This window comes from Rhinolophus sinicus, linkage group LG07 (assembly GCF_036562045.2).
Source record: "Rhinolophus sinicus isolate RSC01 linkage group LG07, ASM3656204v1, whole genome shotgun sequence".
Classification (NCBI taxonomy): Eukaryota; Metazoa; Chordata; class Mammalia; order Chiroptera; family Rhinolophidae; genus Rhinolophus; species Rhinolophus sinicus.
The window spans coordinates 29,416,018-29,440,756 of record NC_133757.1 but is presented as its reverse complement, the minus strand read 5'-3'; the positions used below and the strand labels follow the sequence as shown (position 1 = coordinate 29,440,756).

Here is a 24,739-nt window from a genome sequence, read left to right as displayed (position 1 = left end):
GATAATCACAAATTTTTTATTGACCTTATCAGTGTCATGAAAAAAAATGTATATTCTTTATTTGAATAATTTTTGTTACCATCTTTCTTCCTGGCAAGATAGAGGAGCAGCAGAGTCTTGTATTTGCTTTGTCTTTCTTGACATAACATGCTGAAGATCCGCTCAGGGGCTGCAGTTTGAATTATACTCACAGTTTTCCATGCAGCTTTTAATACTGACTCAAGAACAGAGGGCTTATTGCCCAGTGCCAGCTGTTGTCTGTAAAGGAAGCCATGTAAGAATTGGCTTTCAGGTGCAGTACTCTTCCTTGCTACACACATGGCTACTGCTGTTGGCCATACTTATCCCAATATACTTTTTCAAGTCAAGGTTTCAAAATAATTGTTCGTTAAAAGAAAATCTCTTTTCTGTAGCATGTTTTCATTGGTAATCAGAATTTAAAGTTGCCTGTATTTCTTGCTTTATGTATCATATTATGTATATGCCACTAGTTGATTCATACTCCAAACACTAGTGGTTTCATGCAGCCACAAAATATTTAAGAGCATACATCAGTGACAGTAATTTTTCTTCCTCACTGTGTACCCCACATAGAATCTCCAGTAGTGTCATCAGGTGATAGAATTTTGCCAGGTTATTTTCTCTGAGCATATTTGTCATTAATTAGGAAGCCGACTACGTTATACCTGTTTTTGTTGAAATAAAGTTCCCCTGACTGCAGTTTTTAATCTTTGCTTTCAATCACAAAATTCATAATGCAGGCTTTGATTGGTTTACTAGAGTGGTTGGAAATGATATGAATGCTTCAGTGGCTTCTTGTCCCTGTTTTAGAATGTTCCATTTCCTGTTTAGTAATGTATTATAGTACAGGGAGAACAAGGAGGTCTCCCAGGGCAAAGCTGTCACTCCTAATTTACTAGTCACAGCCCCTTCTAAGATCACACGAGTTTCACTCTAAGATCATACTATTTACCACTTGTGGCATTCTGAGTTAAGTGTGTTTTACTTTTACTCTTCAATGAATACTTTTGAGGCATTGATTCATTTTCCTAAATTTGGGATTTAACACATTATGATAGTAAGAACAACAAAATTTGTATTTAACCAACATAAACAACTCATGATGTGAAAGTTTGTTAGCTGAAACAAACAGTCCCCTCTTAACTATCCTTGTAGAGCGTGTGTGGCCCTTGGAACATAACAATTAAGAACCTAAAAGAATTTCCTTGAAAGTCATAATCTTACTTTTCAAATTTATAACCAAAACTTTTATCCCTTTTTTAATCAAATTGTCTGTAGACCAGTTAATAGATTAACGGGGACCACCATTGGTCCCCAAACAACATTTAAACACCGGCTAGAAGAAGGAATAAAAGAGGAAAGAACATACAGAAAGAGTTGATGGTTATGGGATGATCTCTGTGTAACAGGTATTTTTAAAAAATAGTTTTTGTGTGGATTTAGCCTCTGTTTGGCTGGCTACCTGGCCAAGTTTGTGTCTTTTCTAGTACTACTTAGTAGTGGCTGGAATGGTGGCAAATGTGTGTTCTGAATTGCTGATAGGGAGTGTGCTGTGCTCTGTTGATGAAAAACTTAGAGGACTCATTAGACTCATTCCTCTCACTTTGCCACCTATGTTAGGGTTTGCTTTCTTCTAGTTTAGCCAGTTGTGTCTATGCAGCTACGCACTTAAATACTCAAAGTGTGAAGTGAGGACCAGCAACATTGGAATCCTCTAAGAGCTGTTAGGGATGAAGAACGTTAGCTCCTCCCCTATTCACCCCTGGTTTTAATTAATCAAAATCTGCATTTTTGTGAGGTCATCAGATAATTTATGTGCACAGTAAATATAAGAAGCATTGCTTTAAAACATGAAGGGAACCCGCTGGGAAAAGTTTGTCTTCCATTAAAAATAAAGCATTTCCATGACGTTTAAGACCAGGTAATAACATTTTTTTAGCTCAACAGCAGACTTCAGAGGAGAGATCTTAAGGGCAGAGTTCTTGATTCCCAAGGAGAACAGGGACTGATTCACATTAGATTCCTTTCTTTCATTTCTTTAATGATGTTTTGTAGTGTGCAGGCCTCTTCTTTCTTTAAATTTATTCCTAAATATTTCATTATTTTTGATGCTTTTTAAATGGATTTTTCTTATTTCATTTTCAGATTGCGTATTGTAAGTGTATAGGATACAATTGATTTTTGTATTTTGATCTTGTATCCTGCAACCATGCTGAATTCGTTTAATAATTCTGATAGATTTTTAGTGGATTGCTTAGGATTTCCTATATTTATGATCGTGTCATTTGTGAACAGAGATGGTTTTACTTCTTCTTTTCCAGTCTAGGTGCTTTTATTTCCCAGGCTACAACCTACAGTTCAGTGTTAAATGGAAGTGGTCAGAACAGACATACTTGTCTTCTTTTTTGATCTTAAGGAAGAACCAGTCTTTCACCATTAAACATGTTATCTCTGGGTTTTTTAATAGATGTTTATCGGTTGAGGATGTTCCCTTGTCTTTGAGTGTTTTTACCATGAAAACGTGTTGGATTTTGTCAAGTGCTTTTTCTGCATCTATTGAAGTGATCATGTGGTATTTGTCCTTTAGTCTATTAATAAGATGTATAATATCAACTGGTTTTCATATGTTAAACCAACTTTCAATTCCTGAGGTAAATCCCACTTGGTCGTGGTATGTAACCCATTTTAAATGTTGTTGGATTTGGTTTGCTGGTTTGTTGAAGATTTTTCTGTCTGTAGTTTTCTTGTGATATCTTTTACTGGGTTTGGTATTGGAATAATACTGGCCTCATAGAACCAGTTGGGAAGTGATCCCTCTTACATTTTTGGGGAAGTGTTTGTGAAGGTGGTGTTAATTCTTTAAATGTTTGGTACAGTGAAGCTGTCTGGTCCTGGGCTTCTCTTTATAGGAAGTTTTTTGATTACTAGTTTAATCTTTTTACTTGTTATAGGTCTTTTCAGATTTTCTATCTTTTCTTCAGTGTTGGCAGTTTGTGTCTTTCTAGGAATTTGTCCATTTCATCTAGATTATCTAATTTGTTGGCTTATAATTGTTCATACTATTTCTTTATAAACCTTTTTATTTCTGTAAGTCTGGCATTAATGTCCCCTCTGATTCATGATTTTAGTAATTTGAATCTTCTCTTTTTTTCTTGCTCAGTCTAGCTAAAGATTTGTCAATTTTGTTGATCTTTTCAAAGACCCAACATTTGGTTTCATTGATTTTTCTCTGTTTCTTCATTTCCTGTTTTATTTATTTCCACTCTAGTCTTTATTATGTCCTTCCTTTTACTTGATTTGGGTTTGCTTTGCTTTTCTTTCTGTAGTGTTTTAAGGTGGAAGTTTAGGTTATTGGTTTGAGGATTGTTTGGTTGTTGTTTTTTAATTGATTTTGTTTTTTAGAGCAGTTTTAGGGTCACAGCAAATTGAGAGGAAGGTACAGAGATATCCCACATACTCTCTGCTTCCTCATATGCAAGGCCTCCCCCATTATCAACCTCTTTTACCAGTGATACATTTGTTACAACTGAGGCACCTGTACTGACACATCATTATCACCCAAAGTCCATTGTTTACTTTAGGGTTCACTCTTGGTATTGTTCGTTCCATGGGTTTGGACAAATGTGTAATGACACGTATTGATCTTTATAGTATAATACATAGTATTTTCACTGCACTAAAAATCCTACCCCATGGCAACCACTGATGTTTTTACTGTCTCCATATTTTTGCCATTTCCAGAATGTCATATAGTTAGAATCATATAGTATATAGCCTTATAGCCTTTCAGATTGGCTTTTTTCATTTAGTAATATATATTTAAAGTTTCTCCATGTGTTGATAATTCATTTTTTTTTTTTAAACTTTTAAAATTTATTTTAAGTGTGTTTTTCCAGGACCCATCAGCTCCAAGTCAAGTAGTTGTTTCAGTCTAGTTGTGGAGGGCGCAGCTCACACTGGTCCATGTGGGGATCGAACCGGCAACCCTGGTGTTACGAGCATCATGCTCTAACCAACTGAGCTAATTGGCCCCCCCCCAGTTAATTTCTTTTTAGCACCGAAAAATATTCCCGTTGTCTGGATGTGCCATAGTTTGTTTATCCATTCACTTACTGAAGGACTGGAAGTTTGGTCGCTTCCAAGTGTTGGCATTTGCGAATAAAGCTGCAGTAAACATCTGTGTGCAGGTTTTTGTGTAGACATGAGTTTTCAGCTTATTTAGATAAATACTAAGGAGCATGATTGATGGGTCTTATGGTAAGAGTATGTCTAGTTTTCTAAATGTCTAGTTTTGTAAGAAACTGCTAAACTGTCTTTCAAAGTGGCTGCATTCCCACCAGCAATGCGTTCCTGTTGCTTTATATCCTTGTTTGTATTTGGTGGTGTCCGTGTTTTGGATTTTAGCCATTCTAATAGATGTTTAGTGATATCTCATTGTTTAAATTTGCAGTTCTCTAATAGAATACTCGTATGATGTTGAGCATCTTTTCATATATTTATTTGCAGTCTTCTATTTTCTTTACTGGGATAGCTCTTAAGTCTCTCAATCATTTTTTAAATCAGATTATTTTCTTGTCGAGTTTTAAGTGTTCTTTCTGTATTTTGGATAACAGTCTTTTATCAGGTGTGTCTTTTGCAAATATTTTCTCCCAGTCTACAGCCTGTCTTCTCATTCTCTCAGTCTTTCTTATTTTTTGATGTCATTTACAGCTTTAAATTTCTAAGGACAGCTTAGATTTCTTATTTGACTGGTTGATAATTTAGTAATGCAGTTTAATTTTCACATATTTGTAAATATCCCAAATGTCCTTCTATCATTGATTTCTAATTTCATGCCATTGTGATCACAGAACATACTTGGACTTATATCCTTTTAAATGTAGTGAGGCTTGTTTTATGGTCTACCATGGTTTATCCTGGAGAATGTTCCACATGTACTTGAGAAGAATATGTATTCTGCTATTGTTCGGTGGAGTGTTCTATAAATATCTCGTTGGTTCATATGATTTTCAAGTCCTCTTGTTTCCTTGTGGATCTTTTACCTATCCTTCATTGAAATTGGGATATTAAAATATCCAGCTATTGTTGAATTATCTATTTCTCCAATTCTTTCCATTTCTGCTTCTTTTATTGGGCTCTGTTGTTAGGTACATAGATGTTCCTAACTGCGCTACTTTCCTGATGGATTGTCCCTTTTATCATTATAAAATGTCCTTTATTTCTAGTAACAAATTTTGTCTTAAAGTTGATTTTAACTGATTAGTATAGGCACTCCCGTTCTCTTATGTCTTACTACCGTAAGTTAGTAGTAAATTTTTAGACTACTTTCAAGTTAAATTTTTATTACAGTTTTGTTCTTATTTCCTTATTTTATTGTTGTTCTCAACTAAGCATTAATTTACACTTCTGTATAGAGTTGAAGATGACTAACAATCACCTTCAGGAAGTGGTTGTAAAATGTTAAGTGGAGTGTAAAGCTTAGAAAGGAATGATATTTACTGGGGATGATGAGGGATGATTCCTAGGAGAAACCTTTCGTAGATAATCTAGCAAATGAAAATAACTGTTACAATTTCATTTTATTTTATTTTACAATATCAGTAATATTAACAGTGATGGCAATAGCTATTATTTGCTAAAGACCCTTAGCGTTTGCCAGACATTATGATGGTCACTTTGCCTATGTCATTTTATTTAAGCCTCTCAAAAGCGTAGTAGATATTGTCCTTACTTTACAGATAAGGAAACAGACTCAGCAAATTTATTTAATGGAAGCCCATTTACTTATAGCAAGTAAATGAAGGAGCTAGTATTTTAAATAGCTGTATTTCTTGTTACTGTCACTCAGTGAGTCAGCTACCAGGCCACATATAGATAAAGGTAGTTTTATGTACCATAAAAGTGAATAGGGATGTTAATTGAATAGGGATGTTAATTTGAACATATTTGAGATACTGTTAATAAATTACATGTATGATGAGTAGGTAAAGATTTTCTGTGATTTGATGCTATTGAAATCAAAGGAGAAACATGACTAAGAAGCAAAATGATGGCTAGCTGCTGGCACTAACAAACAGTGTATTCTCGTTCTTGTCTTGATATTTGCCCTGCTGGAAATGAAAAGGAATAACAAATGCATGAAAGAAAAGATGCAACATCTCATAGGCAGTATTTTCTTTAACTCTTTTAAGTGTTTAAGTTTATATATTCTCCCTCCAGATAATACATTCATGTGGACCAAAATTCAAAGATAGTGAATATAATATTCAGTGAAAAGTCTTTTTACCATGTCTACTAGCCATGATGCCAAGTAAGTTTCCTTACTTGAAGGTAACCATTGTTACAAGTCGTTGGTGTTTCATTCCAGGGTGATGTTTTTCTTCTCTCTCTCTCTCTCTCTCTCTCTCTCTCTTTCTAACCCCCACAAAAACACACACACACAGGCGCATGCACTCTACAAACATTAGGGTAGAGTTAAAGGAACAAACAAGGGACAGGGAAATACCTAAGGATCAGCAATTATGGGAAACCATTTCTACTCCTAGGCCTGAAAATACAAGGGAAGAGAGCTATTGACAGAACTTGACAACAGCTGTAGCAGAGAGTGAGAGGCTGTTTAACAAGACCTATGATTTTAGAGAGAAAAATGGCAAACTTCCTGCAATGGGGGAGCCAGGGAAAAAATTCCTTTATCACTTTTACCACCCTCTGATTTTCTGGCCATTCCACTCATTATTTGAACACATCAGAAACTAGAGGGCAAGGTTGTCTGGAAGATGCTATTTATTTAATCAGCCTCCCAATGCACAAAAGCAGGATGGAGAAAGATGAGGAATAAACCTGGATAGGAAAATAGAATATTGAATACAATTAGGTTATGTGTCAGTAAATTCTACATTATACATCCTGTTCTATACTTCCTTTTTTTTCTTAGCAATATATGGTAGATACCATTACATTAGCACATAAAGAGCTTTTTTTCTTTATAGTTATATAGTATGCTGTTACTTAAATGTATGGTTATTTATATAACCACTTTTCTGTTGAGAATCATTTAGGCTGTTTCTAATCTTTCACTAGTACAAACAGTCCTGTCATAAACTGTGTAAAACAATTGTATGCATCTTTGCAAAAATATGTGTATGAGGTAAATAACTAGAGTGGAATTGCTGGGTCAAAGGGTATGTGCATTTATAACATTAATAGGTATCATCAAATTGGCTCTTGTCAAGATTATACCTCTTTAATCTTCCCAGCAGTGTATTGGAGTACCTGCTTTTCCGCTGCCTTTGCCAATATGCTGCCATCAGTGTTCAGAAGTGATTATATCTGCTGCCTTAACAATAATCAAAGCTCAACAGAATGTTCACTCGGGTTTTTTTCTTTTACCATGAAATATTCCATTGGTTGAAAGAGAATATATAAAACTACATATGAGGAATAAAGACTAATAAGCTATCACTCATTTACCTGTCCCTTAATTTTAGAAATGAAATATTTTGGTGAATTCAGTTTTTTATTATTAAGTAATGAGTATTTTATCCATGATGCCTTTTTGTCTTAAACTTGTATACAATATAGACATGATAATAAGTAGAATAGATATAATAATAAAGCTATACCAGCTTCTTTTTAAATCAACTTTTTAGGACAATTTTTGATTTACAGAAAAATTGCAAAAATAGTGCAGAGCGTTCCCATATATTCCACACCGTTTCCTCTATTACCAACATCTTATGCTAGTATGGTTCATTTGTTATAATTAATAAATGAATATTGATACATTATTGTTCACTAAAGTCCATACATTATTCAGATTTTTAAAAAATGTTTACCTAATATCTTTATTCTGTTCCAGGACCCTGTCCAGGATACTTATCCAGGAGACCTTTAGTCATGTCTCATGTCTCCTTAGGCTCCTCTTAGCTATAACAGTTTCTCAGACTTTCCTTGTTTTTGGTGACCTTGACAGTTTTGAGGAATACTGGTCAGATGTTTGAGGAATACTGGTATTTGTCTGATGTTTTCCCCATTATCTCTTGGGGTCAGGAATTTAGAGGAGCAAGACCACAGAGGTGAAGTACCATTTTCATCATATTACATCAAAAGCACATACTATCAGTATTTGTCCCTGGTGACACTGACCTTGATCACCTGGCTACAGTAGAGTTTGTCAGGTTTCTCCACTGTAAAGTTATTCTTTTGTCCCCCTTTATACCATTTTTTTATGTTATTGTTGCATTTGCCGTTTGACTTTTTATTTTATTTTTCAGTCTTCTGAGTTATTTTTTACATTCATTGCGATACTCATCTAGTTCAGTTTTTACTGTCAAATTTTGTGCATTCTATTTGTCCTTTTTTCTCCCTGCACCTTTTCTTGACCATCTTTTGGATTGCAGTGTTTTCCCTCTGATACTGTATTTTCCTCTGTGCTAGCTTTTAAGTTTTATACTTTATTTCCTTATTTAAGTGTCTGTCCTTGAAAATTCTTAGCTTTTATCTCTGTAAATACTGCTTCTCCCTCATTCTCTCCATTCTCATCTTCTGTAACTGATAAGAGTTATGTTACATGTTTTCATTTTATCTTTCATGTCTTTTCACTTTTATGTTTTTCATCTTTTGGTCTCTCTTTGCTACAACATTATGATTTCTCCTGAACTGTTACCCAGTTCTCAAATTCTCTTTTGAGCAGTGTCAATCTGCAGTTTTAGGGTTTGGGGTTTTTTTTCTATAAGTTATCGTTGTTTCTTAAATGTGTTTCATCATTTTTTTATAGTCTCTTGTTTCTTGCTCACTTACAAATTATCTTGTATTTTATTACATAGTTTTTGTAATCAGACTGATAATTTCATTATCTAAAGTCTTTGGTAACCTAAATCTGTTGTTTTCTGGCTGTTGCTCATGATGCTTTATTTCCCTTGAGTGTGGGAAATTGTGTTCATATTTATAGGTTGTGGATTCTGAAGGTGAGGGAACTCCCGAAAGGATCTGCATCTGCCAAGGGATCCTACCAATCTGAAATCACTTGAATCTCTGGCCTTGGAATTTCTCCCATAACACAGACAGACTTCTAAACTGAAATTAATTAGCTTGCCAGTTAACTGTGGTTAAAACTTCTTAGAGGAAACTATTCTCATCATTCTTTTCTTCTTGACTATAACAGGTTTTGTTGTTATTGCTTCACTTTATTGTCATATGGATTTTTTTTCCTAGCTTACCTTAGCATTTATTTAACCCTTTTGAGGTTCTCAGGGTCAGTTTGTATGGACCCAAGACCTAACATGACTAGTAAAAGCCAGTATTTTAGCCTTTCCCCTTGCAATTTTTTCATTGAAGAAAAAGATCATTTGTCATCATAGAATTTCTCATTTTCTGGATTTTATTATTACACCACAAGAATACTTAGGTAATATGTTGCTGTATCCCGAACATTTCTTATAAACTGGTAGTTAGATCTCATTGATGAGATTATGTATGATTTTTTTGCAAAAAAGTGGTCCTGTGTACTTCTTATTACATCACAACATGAGGCATATAATGAGTACTTGTCATTCAAAGAGGAAACATTACAACTGACACCTCAAAAATACAAAGGATCATGAGAGACTTGTATGAACAACTGTACACCAACAAATCGGATAACCTAAAAGTAAAGGATAAATTTCTGGAAACATACCACCTACCAAGACTTAATCATGAAGAAATAGAAAATGTGAACATATCAGTAGCAAGTAAGGAAATCATAAACCTCAACAAAGTAAAACCCAGGACCAGATGGTTTCATTGGTGAATTCTACTAAACTGTTCAGGTAGAATAAATGCCAATCCTTCGCAAACTTCTAAAATATTGAAGAAGAGGGAATACTGCCAAACTTATTTCACAAGGCCAGCATTGTACTAAAACCAGACAAGAACACAAGAAAACTACAAGCCAATATTCATAATGAATATATATGCGGAAGTTCTCAACATAATACTAGCAAACCAAATTCAGCAGCAAATTAAAAGGATCATAATCAGATGGGATTGATTTCTGGGGTGCAAGGATGGTTTAACACCTGCAAATCAATATACCACATTAATAGGATGAAAGGTGAAAATATATGATCATCTCAATAAATGCAGAAAAAGCAACTTTCACAAATTGGGTATAGGAGGAACACCTCTACATATATGACAAACCCATGGTTAACATCCTATTCAATGGTGAAAGGCTGAAAACTTTCCCACAAAGATCAAGAACAAGACATAGGAGCGTCCATTCTAACCACTCCTATTCAACATAGTAATGGAAGTCCTAGCCAGAGCAGTTAGGCAAGAAAAAAACTATATAAGTCATCCAAATCAGAAAGAAAGAAGTAAAATTGTCTTTGCAGATGATACGAGCTTATGTATGAAAAGTCCTAAAGATTACACCAAAACATTGTTAGAACTAATAAAAGAATTCAGTAAAGTTGCAGAATGCAAAATCAACATACAGAAATCAGTTCTGTTTCCATACACTAACAGCAAACCATCTGAAAAATAAATAAAACCATCTTGTTTATAATATCAAAAATAATAAAATGCTTGGTAATAAAACTAAAAATTACAAAACATTGAGGCAAGAAATTGAAGAAGACACAAATGGAAAGATATCCCATGTTCATGGATTAGAAGAATTAATATTATTAAAATGTTCATTCTACCCAAAGCCATGTATAGATTCAATGCAACCAAAATTCAATTCAGTCAAATTTTTTATTCAATTCAATGGCATTTTTCACAGAAGTAGAAAAAAATAATCCTGAAATTTATATGGAACCACAAAAGATCCCTAATAGCCTAAGCAATCTTGAGAAAGAACAAAGCTGGAGGCATCACACTTTCTGATTTTAAACTATAAAACTATATTACAAAGCTATAGTAATTAAAATAATGGTACTGGCATAAAAACAGATACATAGGCCAGTGGAGCAGCCTCAAGAGCCCAAAAATAAACCTGCACATATATGTTCAACTAACATTTGACAAGGAAGCCAAGAAATGAGAAAAGAATAGTCTCTTCAATAAATAGTGTTGGGAAAACTGGTTATTCACATGCAAAAGAATGAACTTGGACCGTGTCTTATACTACTCACAAGAATTAACTTGAAATGGATTAAAGACTTAAATGCAGGACCTGAAACTGTAAAACTTCTAGGAAAAAAAATAGGAAAAGCTCTTTGACATTGGTCTTGTTAGTGATTTTTTGGATATATATCAAAAGCAAAAATAAAAAAGTGGGACTACATCAAACTGAAAAGCTTCTGCATAGCAGAAACAATCAGCAAAATGAAAAAGCAGCCTATGGCATAGGAGAAAATATTTGCAAACCATCAAAGGAACTCATATAACTCAATAGCAAAAAAAACTGATTAAAAAATGGGCAAGTGACTTGAATAGATGTTTTTCTAAAGAAGACTTACAAATGGCCAACCAATGCATGAAAAAATGCTCAACAGCACTAATCATCAGGAAAATGCAAATCAAAGCCACAATGAGATACTACCTTCTACCTGGTGGAATGGCTGATATTAAAAAGACAAAAGTCAACAAGTTTGGGCAAGGCTGTGGAGAAAGGGGAACTCTTGTGCATTGTTCATGGGCATGTAAACTGGTACAGCCATGATGGAAAACGGTGTAGATATTCCTCAAAAAATTAAAAATAGAACTATCACATGATCCAGCAGTCCCACTTCTGGGCAGATATCCCTCCCCCCAAAAATGAAATCATTATGTCTAAGAGATAGCTGCACCCCCATGTTCACTGCAACATTATTCACAATAACCAAGACAGGGAAACAACCTAAGTGTCATCAGTGGGTGAATGGGTAAAGTAAATGTGATATACACAGAAAAATTATTACTCTTAAAATACTAAATATTTTTTTAAAATAAGGAAATCTTGCCTTTAGCAACAACATGTGTGGATCTTAAGGGCATTTTGCTAAGGTGAAATAAGTCACAAAGACAAATACTGTATATTTTCCCTTATATGTAGAATCTAAAATAGCCAAACTCAGAAATAATAGAATGGTGGTTGCCAGGCGCTGGGGGATATTGGGAGACATTAGTCAAAGGGTACAAACTTCCATCTAAAACATGAATAAGTTCTGGGGATCTAATGTACAGTATAGTACTATAATTAACAATATTATGTACATGAAAGTTAAGAGAGTAGATGTTAAGTGTTACCACCACAAAAATGGAAATTACATAAGACTGAGGTGTTAACTAGCCTCATTCATTTCTCACTATATGTGTCTATCAAATCATCACATTGTGTAGTTTAAACTTATATATGTTATATGTCAATATTTCAGTAAAGTTTGGAAAAAATGTGTAGTTGTCTTTATGATAAGGCTGACCAATGGGCACAGGTGTTATCAGCCTGAAACATCCAATAAAGTTCCCTGTCAGCTTCCACCTACTGGTTTTAGCAGAGATTGATAATTTTCATTCATTGCCTCTAGATCTATTATTTTATTAAATGGTACAGAAGAATTACATTGTAATTCTTTCATTCTTTCTGCATTTATTAACTTAGAATATTCATGTAAAGATGAACTGAGAAGGGATTTTTAAGTCAAAGGGTGAATTAATTGCACATATGCTTTTGCCAAATTCCCCTTCGTGGGTACTATACCATTTGTATATCCACCTGCAATAAATGAGTGTGCCTGTTTGCTCACAACTGTACCAATAGTATGTATTGACAAACTAAAATTTTAGTCACTCTGTTAGGTAAGAAAATATATAATTTTAATTTGTTTCTTTATGAGTGAGGTGACTAAACTGTTGTAATGCAAGTAAGAATGCTGTAGATTGAAAAGCAATGCTATAAAGTAAGTATTAAATATATTTTTCCCGAATCAAAAATTTCTTCCTGGCTTCAATTTTAGGGAATTTTATATTTTTAGTATTTTCTAAGCTATGATTTACACTCTAAGAATAGTCTACATTGTTTTCCTTTAACCACATGGCCCTCTATTACAGGAATTCAATCTGTTACTTTTTTGACTGCTATCATAAAATACATTGTTGGCTTATTTCACAACTTAAAATCCAGTGTAGACTTAAGAATTCAAGTGCTTTCTTCATATTGATAAGGGTTTCTAAATAATATTTACACTGAGCCATCAGAAGTATGTATTTTTATTTTGCTTTATATCTAAGTTCCTATAAAGGATGAGACAATTTAAAAATTAACGTCCTATTCCATAGTGATTCAGTCTTTGAATACCCTTCTGTTATCAGTTTGTAGTTAGACATCTCATTACATCTTTGGCCTTCATTTATTTACTATCTTATGAGGCAAATGACTAGGATACTTTCTCTTTTTTTATTTTAACTTTTTATTTATTTATCTTTTTAAGTGTGTTTTTTCCAGGATCCATCAGCTCCAAGTCAAGTAGTTGTTTCAATCTAGTTGTGGAGGTCACAGCTCACAGTGACCCATGTGGGGATTGAACCAGCAACCTTGTTGTTAAGAGCGCTGCGCTCTAACCAACTGAGCTACCTTGCCGCCCCAGGATACTTTCAAAAATAAGGATTTCTTGTGTTTATTGCTGGATTACTGCTGGTCTTGTTCACTAAGATTTAAAAGTAGATTAATTTTAAGAAGTATCTTCAACAGTGAGACTTTCTGGGTGCATACTATATATAAATACAGATAGCTGAATTCTAGGTCCAAAACAATTGCATAGTCTTGGAAAAAAAGTAACTACTAATTAGAGATCTAAATTCTGTAAATGTGTTGTCTTCCTTCTCCCTCTTCATTCCCAGATTTCCTGGCTCCATGAATTTTCCTCTTCTTCCTTGCCCCAGTTCTTTTAAGCAAATAGGATTTATCTTTTATTTCTTACCTAAGAATTTCCTGAAACAGTCTTGTTTTTATTTTTATACCAGAGCCGTATACCATAAATTTTTCTTCAAACAATATGTCTTAGATTATACCTTCTGTCACAGAGTTCTATCATGCTTAACTTTTACCATTTTTGAAAGAATAGCTGACATTGTACTCTATTAAATATTGTACTAAGAGCTTCGTGTGCTTTATGTTAATTTTCACAAAAACTGCGGTAGATATCTTCATTGAACAGATGCAGAAATTGAGGTCCAGAGATAGCAATTTCTCAGATTCACACAGCAGACCCTACCTAATCTTCACCCACCTTGTTATGTTGCCTTCTAGGGAAGATTATAAGAGTGTCTCGTATAAAAGGAAAAAGAAAGTGAAACAGTAATGTAGAGTTGACTTTCCTCAGGGTTATGGTTACCTAAATTTTATGATAACCCTTGTTATTCTCTAAAAAGTAGTTTTTGTTATTAATAAAAGAATATACTAATAATTATATTCTTATAATGGAAAATTTGGAAAATATAGGTATGTTGAAAGAAAATGTGTACTAATTCCTTGGCATGTATGTAGTATGTTCATAATTAATATTGCCATGGTTTTATGTATCAATTAATGATAATTGATAGTGGTGTTTTTTTCATCACACCTTAAAGAACTTTCTCAGCTTTTTATTTTGAAATTCAAAGAATTTAATATACCCTAGGCATGGTTTTTCTCCAAAAGCAGATAAGTAAAACATTGTCTTTTCTCGAAGTTTTAATGTTTCTTGATACTTTCCTAACTTAACTCTCTTTTATATTAAGCTTCTTTAGGCTGACAGTGCTTTCTCTTTGCACTTGCTCTGGATACAAAATCTTGTGGATTCTATTCTAGGTTAGTCTGACTTTAAATAATCAGTTATAACATTAGTTTTCCTTAAATATCTTTTTCATTTTAGCATCTCTCTCACCAGGAACTTACTGCCTACCTATTGTGTCATGTTCTTCAAAGATCTGGTCAAGGTTTATCAAATAACCCCCACCTTATTGGTATACCAGCTTTTAAAAAATATATAAACCCTTTGAATAAATTCTTTTGCCTCTGGTTAAAAGGTCTTTTAGCATTCCCTTGTTTTAGATTATAGACTTCAAGTCTAGGTTAAGATTCACTTCTGTTTATTAGTAAATATATACATATAGCAATTAAAAAACTCTTTGTAGCCTCACAACCTCTATAATTTTTACTTAAAATTTCATTAACATTTATCTGTATAGTTTGTACCATACTATCATACATTTGTTAATTTTGCCTTAAAATTTTTCAGTTGTTTAATGGTGTTTATTGTTTGTCCCTAACTAGTTTATAGGCTCCTTGGAGGCAGAGGCTAGTGTGTTAAATTTTATTTACTTTATTTTAGTACATAGTAAAATGTTATGTGTACAGTAGGTGCTTAATAAGTACTTAGTGGTTGACCTTGTAACCCACAGATACTCTATGGGCTGTTCTGTTCTTAGGATAATTTTTTTTCCTTGGCACAAACGATGTAATCATAAAGAACAACTATGATGATCTTTAGTCATTATTCATGGTAATATGCTGTGCATGTACACATGGAGGAATGGTACTCATCTACTTTCACTCTGGATCTTTTATTCTTCAAGGTTGTTTGTTTTTTGTTTTGTTTTGAGGGTTTTTCAGTCAATTATTATTAGTTTAGTTATCTAAAAAATTGTCCAAGGACATAGCCTTCCTTCTTTGTTTACAAGCTACTGACTAACTTCTTATTAAGCAGTGTAACTTACAGCCTGAGTTTGCAGGATGTTTGTTGTTACACAAAAATGGTAAAATCTCAGGCTACAAATTAAGCAAAGATGCTACTTACATAAGCTTGTTTGAGGCTCTTAGACCTAGCCTCCAAAGCCTAGTGTTTAAAAAGTGTTGAATGCTACAGAGTTAAAATTCTTTACTATCCCATCAGGATTCACACATACTTTTAACTCTTAATTGGATTAGTTGCTGTGATATTATTTCATGTCCTCAATAAAATCTATATTTGTTAACTTGGGACCAGATAATTAATAACCTTTTTTAAAAGTTTTTTTTTTTAAACAACGGATTAAGTCAAATACTTGTCACAGTGCTACAGCTAGGTCCTGTGCCATTATTTTCTAGTGCCCTGTGGAACAAATCAAAGTGCCTCAATATACTGCCAGGTACCATGTGCTGAGATAGCTGTGGCCTAGAGAGTCCCCGCGTGACGCCAATCATCATCAAAAAGCATTTTTTAAGCACCTATCTGTACATGGTTTTATCCTAGGCACTGTACAAAACGAGTTAAACAGACATGGCCCCTGCCCCCTGGGAGTTTTCAATCTAAGATGATGCTGACACGGACAGACATAAAGGATATTGAGACAACTGAACAAACATTGAACAAGAACATAAAGTACTAACATTATGCACAAGCAAAGGGGTAAGTGCATTTTGTGGGATAGTATGTAAAGGAAGCCTGTTGGGACATGAACAGGGTGGGGTAGAGCAGTCAGTCAACCTCTACCAGGTTAGGTTAGTTTTCATTGGTAAGTTGGGTTTTCATGCAGACTTAATCAAAATGGAGACAGGACATTCCAGAAATAGAGTGCAACAAAAAGGAGAGTCGGAGCAAGAAGAGAAGTTTAGAACTATATTAATTGGACTCTTTGGCCTCAAAAACTTGCATTCTGGACAGTTCTGAATTTGAAAGTGGGGTTGATGTTTTGGCTTATTAGCAAGTTAGCATTTCAGTTGGTCAGAACTAGTTCAATGCAAAGTAAAAAGCAAACCTCCACCAATAACCTGAGTAAAAACTTGAATAGCTTCTACAAGCAGTCTGTTTCTTTGTTAAATCTCTTGTATAAACCATTGGCAACTTAATGAAAACCTTGGAGTTCATGGGAACTCCAGGTTATCTTATGAAGCACCTTATGTATGCTCATTAAATTATGTTCTGTGTTAGAAACTATAGCACTCATACAGATATTATTTTTCAAGAATTGGTCAGGGGTGTTTTTGAGGATACCTTTCTATCCGTGAGAAAGGTACTAGGAATGTTGAACACTAAGTATTACCTACCCATCATTTATTAATTTCTTACCTCCCAAGATATGCCTTTAACACTATGCATACATATAGACTTGAATTTAAATCACAACAGCAGCAAATCTACGTTTGCAGATGCCAGATAAAATTGATTACTTCTTTTTCAGTAGAAATGGACTTAGGAGTTTCCCCAATAGTTTCTCAGTTCACTGTTTGATGTCATTCAAATCTGAAATGTGAAAATTTGAATTTACCCAAAAGATTAGGGTGTAGTTATTTTCTTTACAAAACCTTCTTTATTGTACAAAAGAATTCACAGATATTTCCTTTTATTTATTGTTTTATAAATTTTATCGGGTAATATTGGAGAACAGTGTGTTTCTCCAGGGCCCATCAGCTCCAAGTAGCTGTGCTTCAATATAGCTGTGGAGGGCGCAGCTCAGCTCCAAGTCCAGTTGCCGTTTTCAATCTTTAGTTGCATGGGGTGCAGCCCACCATCCCATGGAGGGACTTGAACCAGCAACCTTGATGAGAGCTTGCGCTCTAATAAACTGAGCCAACCTGCCGCCCCTCCAGAAGCTCAGCACGAGCTCACTCTCTTCAATCTAGTTGTGGAGGGCACAGCTCACTGGCCCACTTGGGAATCTAACTGGCAACCCTGTTGCTCAGAGCTCGCGCTCTAACCAACTGAGCTATCCGGCCACCCTAGATTTCCTTTTAATTGCAAGCTTTCCTATTGCCCTTTACATTATTGGATTTTTCAAAACATATTTATACAAAGCTTCTTCAGTTGCCATCCATTGTGTAAATACAGTACTGTTGAAAACATAAGTGGTGAAGCCCACTGAGGCATTAAAAATTCAATAATGCCTGTTTAAAATATTGAAACTTTTTTATGTCCTTATATATTTAATTTGTAAGGTACATTTATTCATATTTCTTCCTCCCCATTAGAATTAAAGTTTTCAAGGGTTAGAGTCTGGCCTTTCCTCGCTTTCCGTAATTCTTTGTGCTGTAATTTGACAATAAGAAGAATCTAGTGACTGTTGCTATTTTGCTTTTGTGACCCCGAAGGTATGGGATAGTAAGAAACACATGATAAGCTTCTTGATAGTAGGGTATGATTTAGGGACTGTCATCCATGGGACTTCAGTGATTGTTCTTATTCATTCAATAGCTAACCTAAATAATCGTTAGCACTCAGAAATACCTCCCCTCCCTGGGTGGCAGTGTATTATTCTAATGGTATGTTTACCATTTAACCTTCCTTTTAATTATTAAACTAATCCTGGACTAGTCTGTCTGGAAGAGCCTTGAGAGGTTTAGGCAAAATAAACTTAAGCTGAAATCCTAGACAGAATTCTGTTAGAAAAACTGGAATTAGGGACCATAAAATGCAGCTGGTTTCTTAATCCAGCACATCTTTTGCATATGACCCAAAGCATGTGTAGAAAATTTCCAAAAAAGAGGGAGGATTTTGTTTTTTGCTTGTGCAAAAAGTTCACATCATTCGGGAAGAAAATTGAATCATTCAGGAAGAAAATTAAAAATTGAGCTCATTGCGTTAGAACCTTCTGAGATCTTTGAAGGAAAAGAATTCAAACATCTGTAGATTGTCGATGTTCATGGAAGGTAGTGATGGATTACTTTTTAGGAATTATGTTTCATCCAACTTTTTTAGGAATTAAATTGCTTTACTCTGTCAATAGATAGTTCCAAGTGCCCAGTTGAAAAGAAGAGGGTAGAACATTTAAACCTTTACATGCCCTTATATATTTACATTGGAAGCATGTAAAATACCTTGTTTCCTTATAAATTCTGATGGTAAAATATAGTCTTATCAGTTGGGCTCTGTACACAATAATGAAAAAGGAAGACAGAAATTTTCCCTTTGGAGCTTTTGTTATAGTTCAGGAGTCAGCAAACTTTTTTCTATAGAACAAAACAAAACAGACTTAGGCTTTGTATGTGGCCAATGCTCCAATAAAACTTTATTTACAAAGACAGGCAGCCAGCTAGATTTGGCCCATGGGCCATAGTTTCCCAACCCCTATTCTAGTAGGTAGAAACAATAAGTAGAGTAGATTAGGTGATAAGTGCCAGAACAGAGTAATCAGATGGAGTGTGTATGTAGTGAGGTAGAAGTTGGCAGGGTGGGCTCACTGAGGTCAAGACGACCAGGAAACAACAAAGGAGACTGACAGGTTAGTAATGGCTAGAGCAGGGGTGTCCACACTTTTTTCAACGTTTTTTACCAAGGGCCATATGCGATAAAATACACAAACAGCCGGGCCACTCACTCGAGGTGAAGTACGTATTGCCTCACCTGGTTTATTTAAGTAAACTAAATATATTTCTGGAATTTGCTGCGGGCCAATAAAAAATGGATTGCGGGCCTCAGTTTGGACACCCCCGGGCTAGAGAGATGATGGTAAGAAAGCCAAGAGATGGGGATGTCCTGGAAATGCAATGAAGAGCCATATAGCAGGAAGAAGAAGGGAACATCTGTGCCAGGTGTTACTGATAGGCCAAATAAGGGGAAGGTTGAGATTAGACCATTGGATTTATCTATGTGTAGATTGTTGGTGACCTTCATGATTAGTTTTGATGGAGTAGGTTCAAGAGAGAATTGAAGGAAAGAGTGAAAACAGATAAATCTCTTGATGAATTTTGTTGTAAAGGGAGCAAAGAAATGGAGCAGTGGGAGAAGAAGGATCAAGTGAAGAGTTTCTTGAAGATAGAAGAAATAATAGTATGTTTGCTTGATGGAAATCATCCAGCAACGATTGGGGGGCGGAATTACGGGGGAGAGTAGGAGAGAATTACTGAAGCTGTGGCTTTGAGTTGGAGAGAGGATGGGATTTAGTATATACGTGAAGGGATTGACTTCAGATGGGTGTGATGTGCTGTAGAGTCTGTAATTGTTTTCATGTGCCTTCAATTTCCTGATTAAAGAATAATCAGAGAATATGAAAGTTGAAGTATTGTCTTTAACTTTTCAGTACCATCATTTGAAGGATCTTTGGTGACTCACTAAAATGACATTTATTGTGCCTTCCAAGGAAGTTATAAACGTAACTCAGCAAATTTGCATATTTTAAGGATTAACTGTACATTATGAGATTAAATAATGATGCATGTAATGCCTGTGGCACAGTGCTTGGTATCATGTAGACACTCAAGGAATGCTAACTATTATTAGAAGATGTATGCTGAACTAGGTTTACCTTATCTCAGGTCCCAAAAGATACTTGGTCATAGTTTTAAATGTTATGTAAGTTAGAATTTGATAATAGTAAGTAAATATGCTAAACTTAAATCATAGGTTCTGTCATCTTGCGTAGTGTTCTTTCTGCTTCACAATGTGGTCTCTTTACACAGTGACTAGTGATATGGCTCCAGTGATCAGGGGGACGTGTTGATCAGGGGCTCAATAGATGAATGCTTGTTCTTATCTGTTTAATTATTTTATCATCATATTGCTATGCTAATTTCTTTGTACAATTAAAATAAATTGGTGTTGTGTACAGCATCGTCCTGTAGATTGTAAGCCCCCATACGGTAGGTAATAACTCTTACACATTTCTAAGAGAATGTCTCAAGTAATAGTTAGAGGGTTTTCCACCAATATGCTGATTACTAAATGAAGGTTTCATATTCCTTTGGTTAAACTTAGATATTCAGTTCTTTAGGCCTTGCGCTAATTTAGACCGATGACCCTTCCACTATTCTGGAAAATTCTGGAGCTAAATTATATTGGGCTTAATGAAAGTTATTAGCATACCTCCAAATGTAGCTATTCCAAATAAATTCCAGAGGGAAGTAGTAACCAAATTTCACAATTAAGCACATAATAATAGAGGCATAATTGGCATGCACAGCTGTTAGAATGCCATAAAAACTGGTATCATGATCATTAAAAGAAGTTTGTTAGAGAATAATACTCAACTAAATATAGCATATTGAAAATCAAAGTAAGATAGATTGACTTTGTGTAGCTACAGAAAATAGCCTTAGTAACCTACGCACACTATACCAAGGAAATAATAATGAGTAAAGTCAAAGAAGTGTTATTCTTACTAAGTACTAGAGAATCTAATTGTGGCCAGGAACTATTTGGGAAGAGCAAGCTGAAATAGTCATTTCATTCTGTAGTAGCCAATGTGATTAAAAGAAGAGAGCTATTTCCTTTATAAGAAGCAACTGTGTTTGAAGCTTTAATCTTTGGTTCACTGATAAAGGTAAAAATTTAAAGAAGCTATTTCCTAGAATTCAGAAAGTAAAACTTAGCTATTCATGCAAAGGACTGAGAAATTCTGAATCTATCCAAATCTAGGCTCCCATCACATTTATCATAGTTATTTCTAAAGCATCAGAACATCCAACTTCATAAAAATATTTTAGATCTATGAAAAGTATTGAACAAGTCATTTTCTTTTTTTGTCTTGTGTTGAAACTTTGTTTTCTTTGTATCATAGGTCCTGTTGTGTATGTCTTGGATCTTGCAGACAGACTGATCTCAAAAGCCTGTCCGTTTGCTGCAGCAGGAATCATGGTTGGCTCTATCTATTGGACAGCGGTGACTTACGGAGCAGTGACAGTCATGCAGGTTCACTATTTTACTCTATTCAGTGATGCTACTTTTGATGAGTTTTAAGATTATTTTGAACAAGTAATAACATTCTCATGGCTTAAAAATAAGAAAATATATAAAAAGCTATCTAGTGAAAAGTCTTCTTACTCCTGTCCTTCATTTGCCCAGGCTCTCCCTCACCTTCCCAGGTAGCCGCTATTATTAGTTCCGTATACATTTTTCCAGATTTTTCTTTATGTATATGCAAAAATATATATATTCTTCCACACACACATACTTTTTTTTTACCCAAAAATATGCATATTGGGACCTTCCACTTATATTTTTATTGAAAAGACAACATGGTAGTTAACTTTTTCCCCCCAGCACTTGCTGAACTCCTTTTAATCACTGATACATTTAATCCTTGCAATCTTGGAAGAAGCATTACGATTCCTTTCCGTAATCTACGGCTCCTTAAGGGAAACCTGGTCCCACAGGCAGCTGGAACATGTTATCCTGGAACAGTGGAACCTTAATATCTAACCCAGTTCCACTTTGGCATCTAGTATCAAGACAACCCCCACAAGCGTTGTCCATTCTTAATTACACTACACTTAATTATCCTAAATTCTAACTAAGAAAACCTATTAGTTCATCACTGTTCCATCCTCTCATTAAAGTAGGGTTCTAATGGGCAGTGCTTTAAAAGACCAGGACTTAATTAAAACTCCTAGCCTTTCAGCACTGGTGAACTGCAGGCCTGGCTGCATATGAAAATCTAGCTTTTAGCTTTTACGCAGAAAAACATACAAACCTTTCTCTAAACCTACGGTTCCATAGGCCTTTTATACATGGATAGCAAACTCTTAAAGAAGGCATTGATTCTATAGTTCCTGAATATCACCCCAAAATTAAAGTCTTAAAAATAATCTGTTTTTAAATCTTGCGACATGTAGCCAGAATGTACATTATCATACACAAGGTTTGCTGACTTTGCATTGACCTCATTGCTTGATTCACTTTTCATTTTTTGTCCTTGAGTCTGACTATAGTAGCAGGTAGTATACTACAGGTGTTGTACTATCCTGTTTTCTTTATAGCATTTATATTTGCACACTTATTTGATTTGATTATCTGGATGTCACAAGACAGCCATTTAGCTCCCCCTTTAATCCCCAGCACCTCGCCCTGTGTCTGGCCCATCATCAGGTCAGTTGAATGAATGCATGCGTGCGAGTAGGCGTGTAGGGTAAGCCCCAGCTTGAGCGCAGAGAATCGCTCTTTGCTTTAGCTGTAACAATTAAGCCTTTGCTCACTGTTTGCTCTATTTCCTTTTTTGTTTCTTCATTCTTAGACGCTTGGTTATAAGGTTTTTACTACTGTCCATGAGGAATAAACTTTCCCTAACTATAGTCCATACCTGAATATTCATTCTGCTTTATATTTCTAAACCCTAAATTCTAAAAAGAATATATAACCCAACTGAGGAATTTTTCAGATTTCTGAATTTATTTGCTAACACTTTGAGAATGTTTAAATTGTATTTAGTTAATAACGTTAAAGTGATCATTATATTGAAAATAATAAAATGATACAAAAATGGAATGTCCTCCAAAAGCACTATAGGTAAAGACAGTCTCTGGGCTAGTCCATTTTTGCCACCAGTGTGGGGTTAGGGTTTATAAACTCTTCTGAACCAGACTGTATCACTTTAGTGCAACTCAAAACAATTTTCTTTCACACGTAAGATGTGAAGTTGTTAGGTTTCTACCTGGAGACACAGAAGAGTATCAGGTACTGATACCATGGTTTTTGACCATTTGGAAGAGGCTTTAATGTTACATGTTGGTCGATAAGTTAACCAAGTGCAAGTCTGGGCTCTATCCCTAGCTGAAATTTTAAAAGCACCCATTTTGGTCTTCACATACTGTTATAAAATATTTTTACCTGGATCAAGTCAATATTCTAGAATTTCAATTTGCCCTGACCATTCTCAGCTTGACCTTATTTCATATTTCCTTGTAGTCTACCTAAAAAAAAATCTGCCATAATAGCTGACATAAGGGCATCTCGTTTTTTAAAAAAGTCCCATTTACTTTCCCATGAGCTTGCTTTTATGAGTATATATTGTCTCTGGCAGCTTTTAGTCTTCCTTACGTTCTTTGCTTCCGCCTCTCCTTTCCTGTTCTTCCTTCTTTTTCCCTCCTCCCTATCAAAATAGAGACAGGGTCCTTTCTAATTTTTTATTCCTGGCTTATTTCTCAAGTGTGATCAGGAAAACTATTGTATAGAGGCTTTTACAGTACTGTCTTCCTACGTTTACTTTTGAGTAGTTGAGATTTCTGGCTAAAGGGGAGATCATTTGAAACCTTTGAAAGAGAATTTTCAGGGAAATTGTCTAGTTAAAAATAAGAAGCTCACCAACAAAATGGTGATGTTGAGAGAAGTATTAGGCCAAGATTTATCAGCAAATGAAAGGATTCTGCTGGGGAGGGAAGTATGGAGATTCACAAATACAAATTAATCATGTACTTCTGGCCCTCTGGGATCTAAACCAATTGAGAAATAGCCCCAAAACCCAGATGAAAGAAGGTTAGTTTTAGCTTCATTACCCAATAGATAAGGCACCCAAGGGTTCCTGGATTGGAAAAAATGACTGGAACCTGTAGCCAAAAGTCTTTACTGTAGTCCCCCAAATCCAGACTTTGAAATTGCATTTTAGGAGTGGTAGGTCTGGAGAGCAAGTATTTAGCCAGCCAGAGACACCTCACTCTATCCCAGATACCACTGAGAAAGAGCCAACAAAAAGTGAGCTTTCCGACCATCTCCTGAAGGGCTATCCTGCCCCTTGCCTGGCTATGCTTACCTCCTAGTAGGAAGAACAGGAAAACAGTGCTCTGCTGGAAGACAAATAGGACCTAAAATTATAGCCCTTTCTAACCAAATCAATTAAGAGGAATGGAAGCAAGAACCAGAAGTTCCCTTCCCCTGTATTGAAATATAATCAATAGGGATCAACCATTTTTAAAGCTTTTGTTCCAATGTAATATGAAATCGCTTGGGAGCTTTTTTTACCCTTTGAGTTAGAGACACTTCTTATAAATAAATCAGGACTAATAGCTTTCCAGCTTATTTTTAAAACTTTATTTCTGTATTCCTTTGGCATTTAGCATTTCCTCTAAAAAGAATTGAGCTCAATTCAA

The 24,739-nt window shown here is 35.0% G+C and overlaps 1 protein-coding gene across 1 annotated transcript in view; it reads left to right on the top strand.

Annotated features, from left to right (window-relative positions):
* The window catches only part of MARCHF5 (membrane associated ring-CH-type finger 5), a 43,666-nt gene that overhangs the window by 16,604 nt on the left and 2,323 nt on the right, over nucleotides 1–24,739 (top strand). Inside the window, exon 3 of the mRNA XM_019739398.2 lies at nucleotides 21,439–21,569. Within this exon, the coding sequence (XP_019594957.1) occupies nucleotides 21,439–21,569 (131 nt within the window). The remainder of the gene's footprint in view (nucleotides 1–21,438; nucleotides 21,570–24,739) is intronic.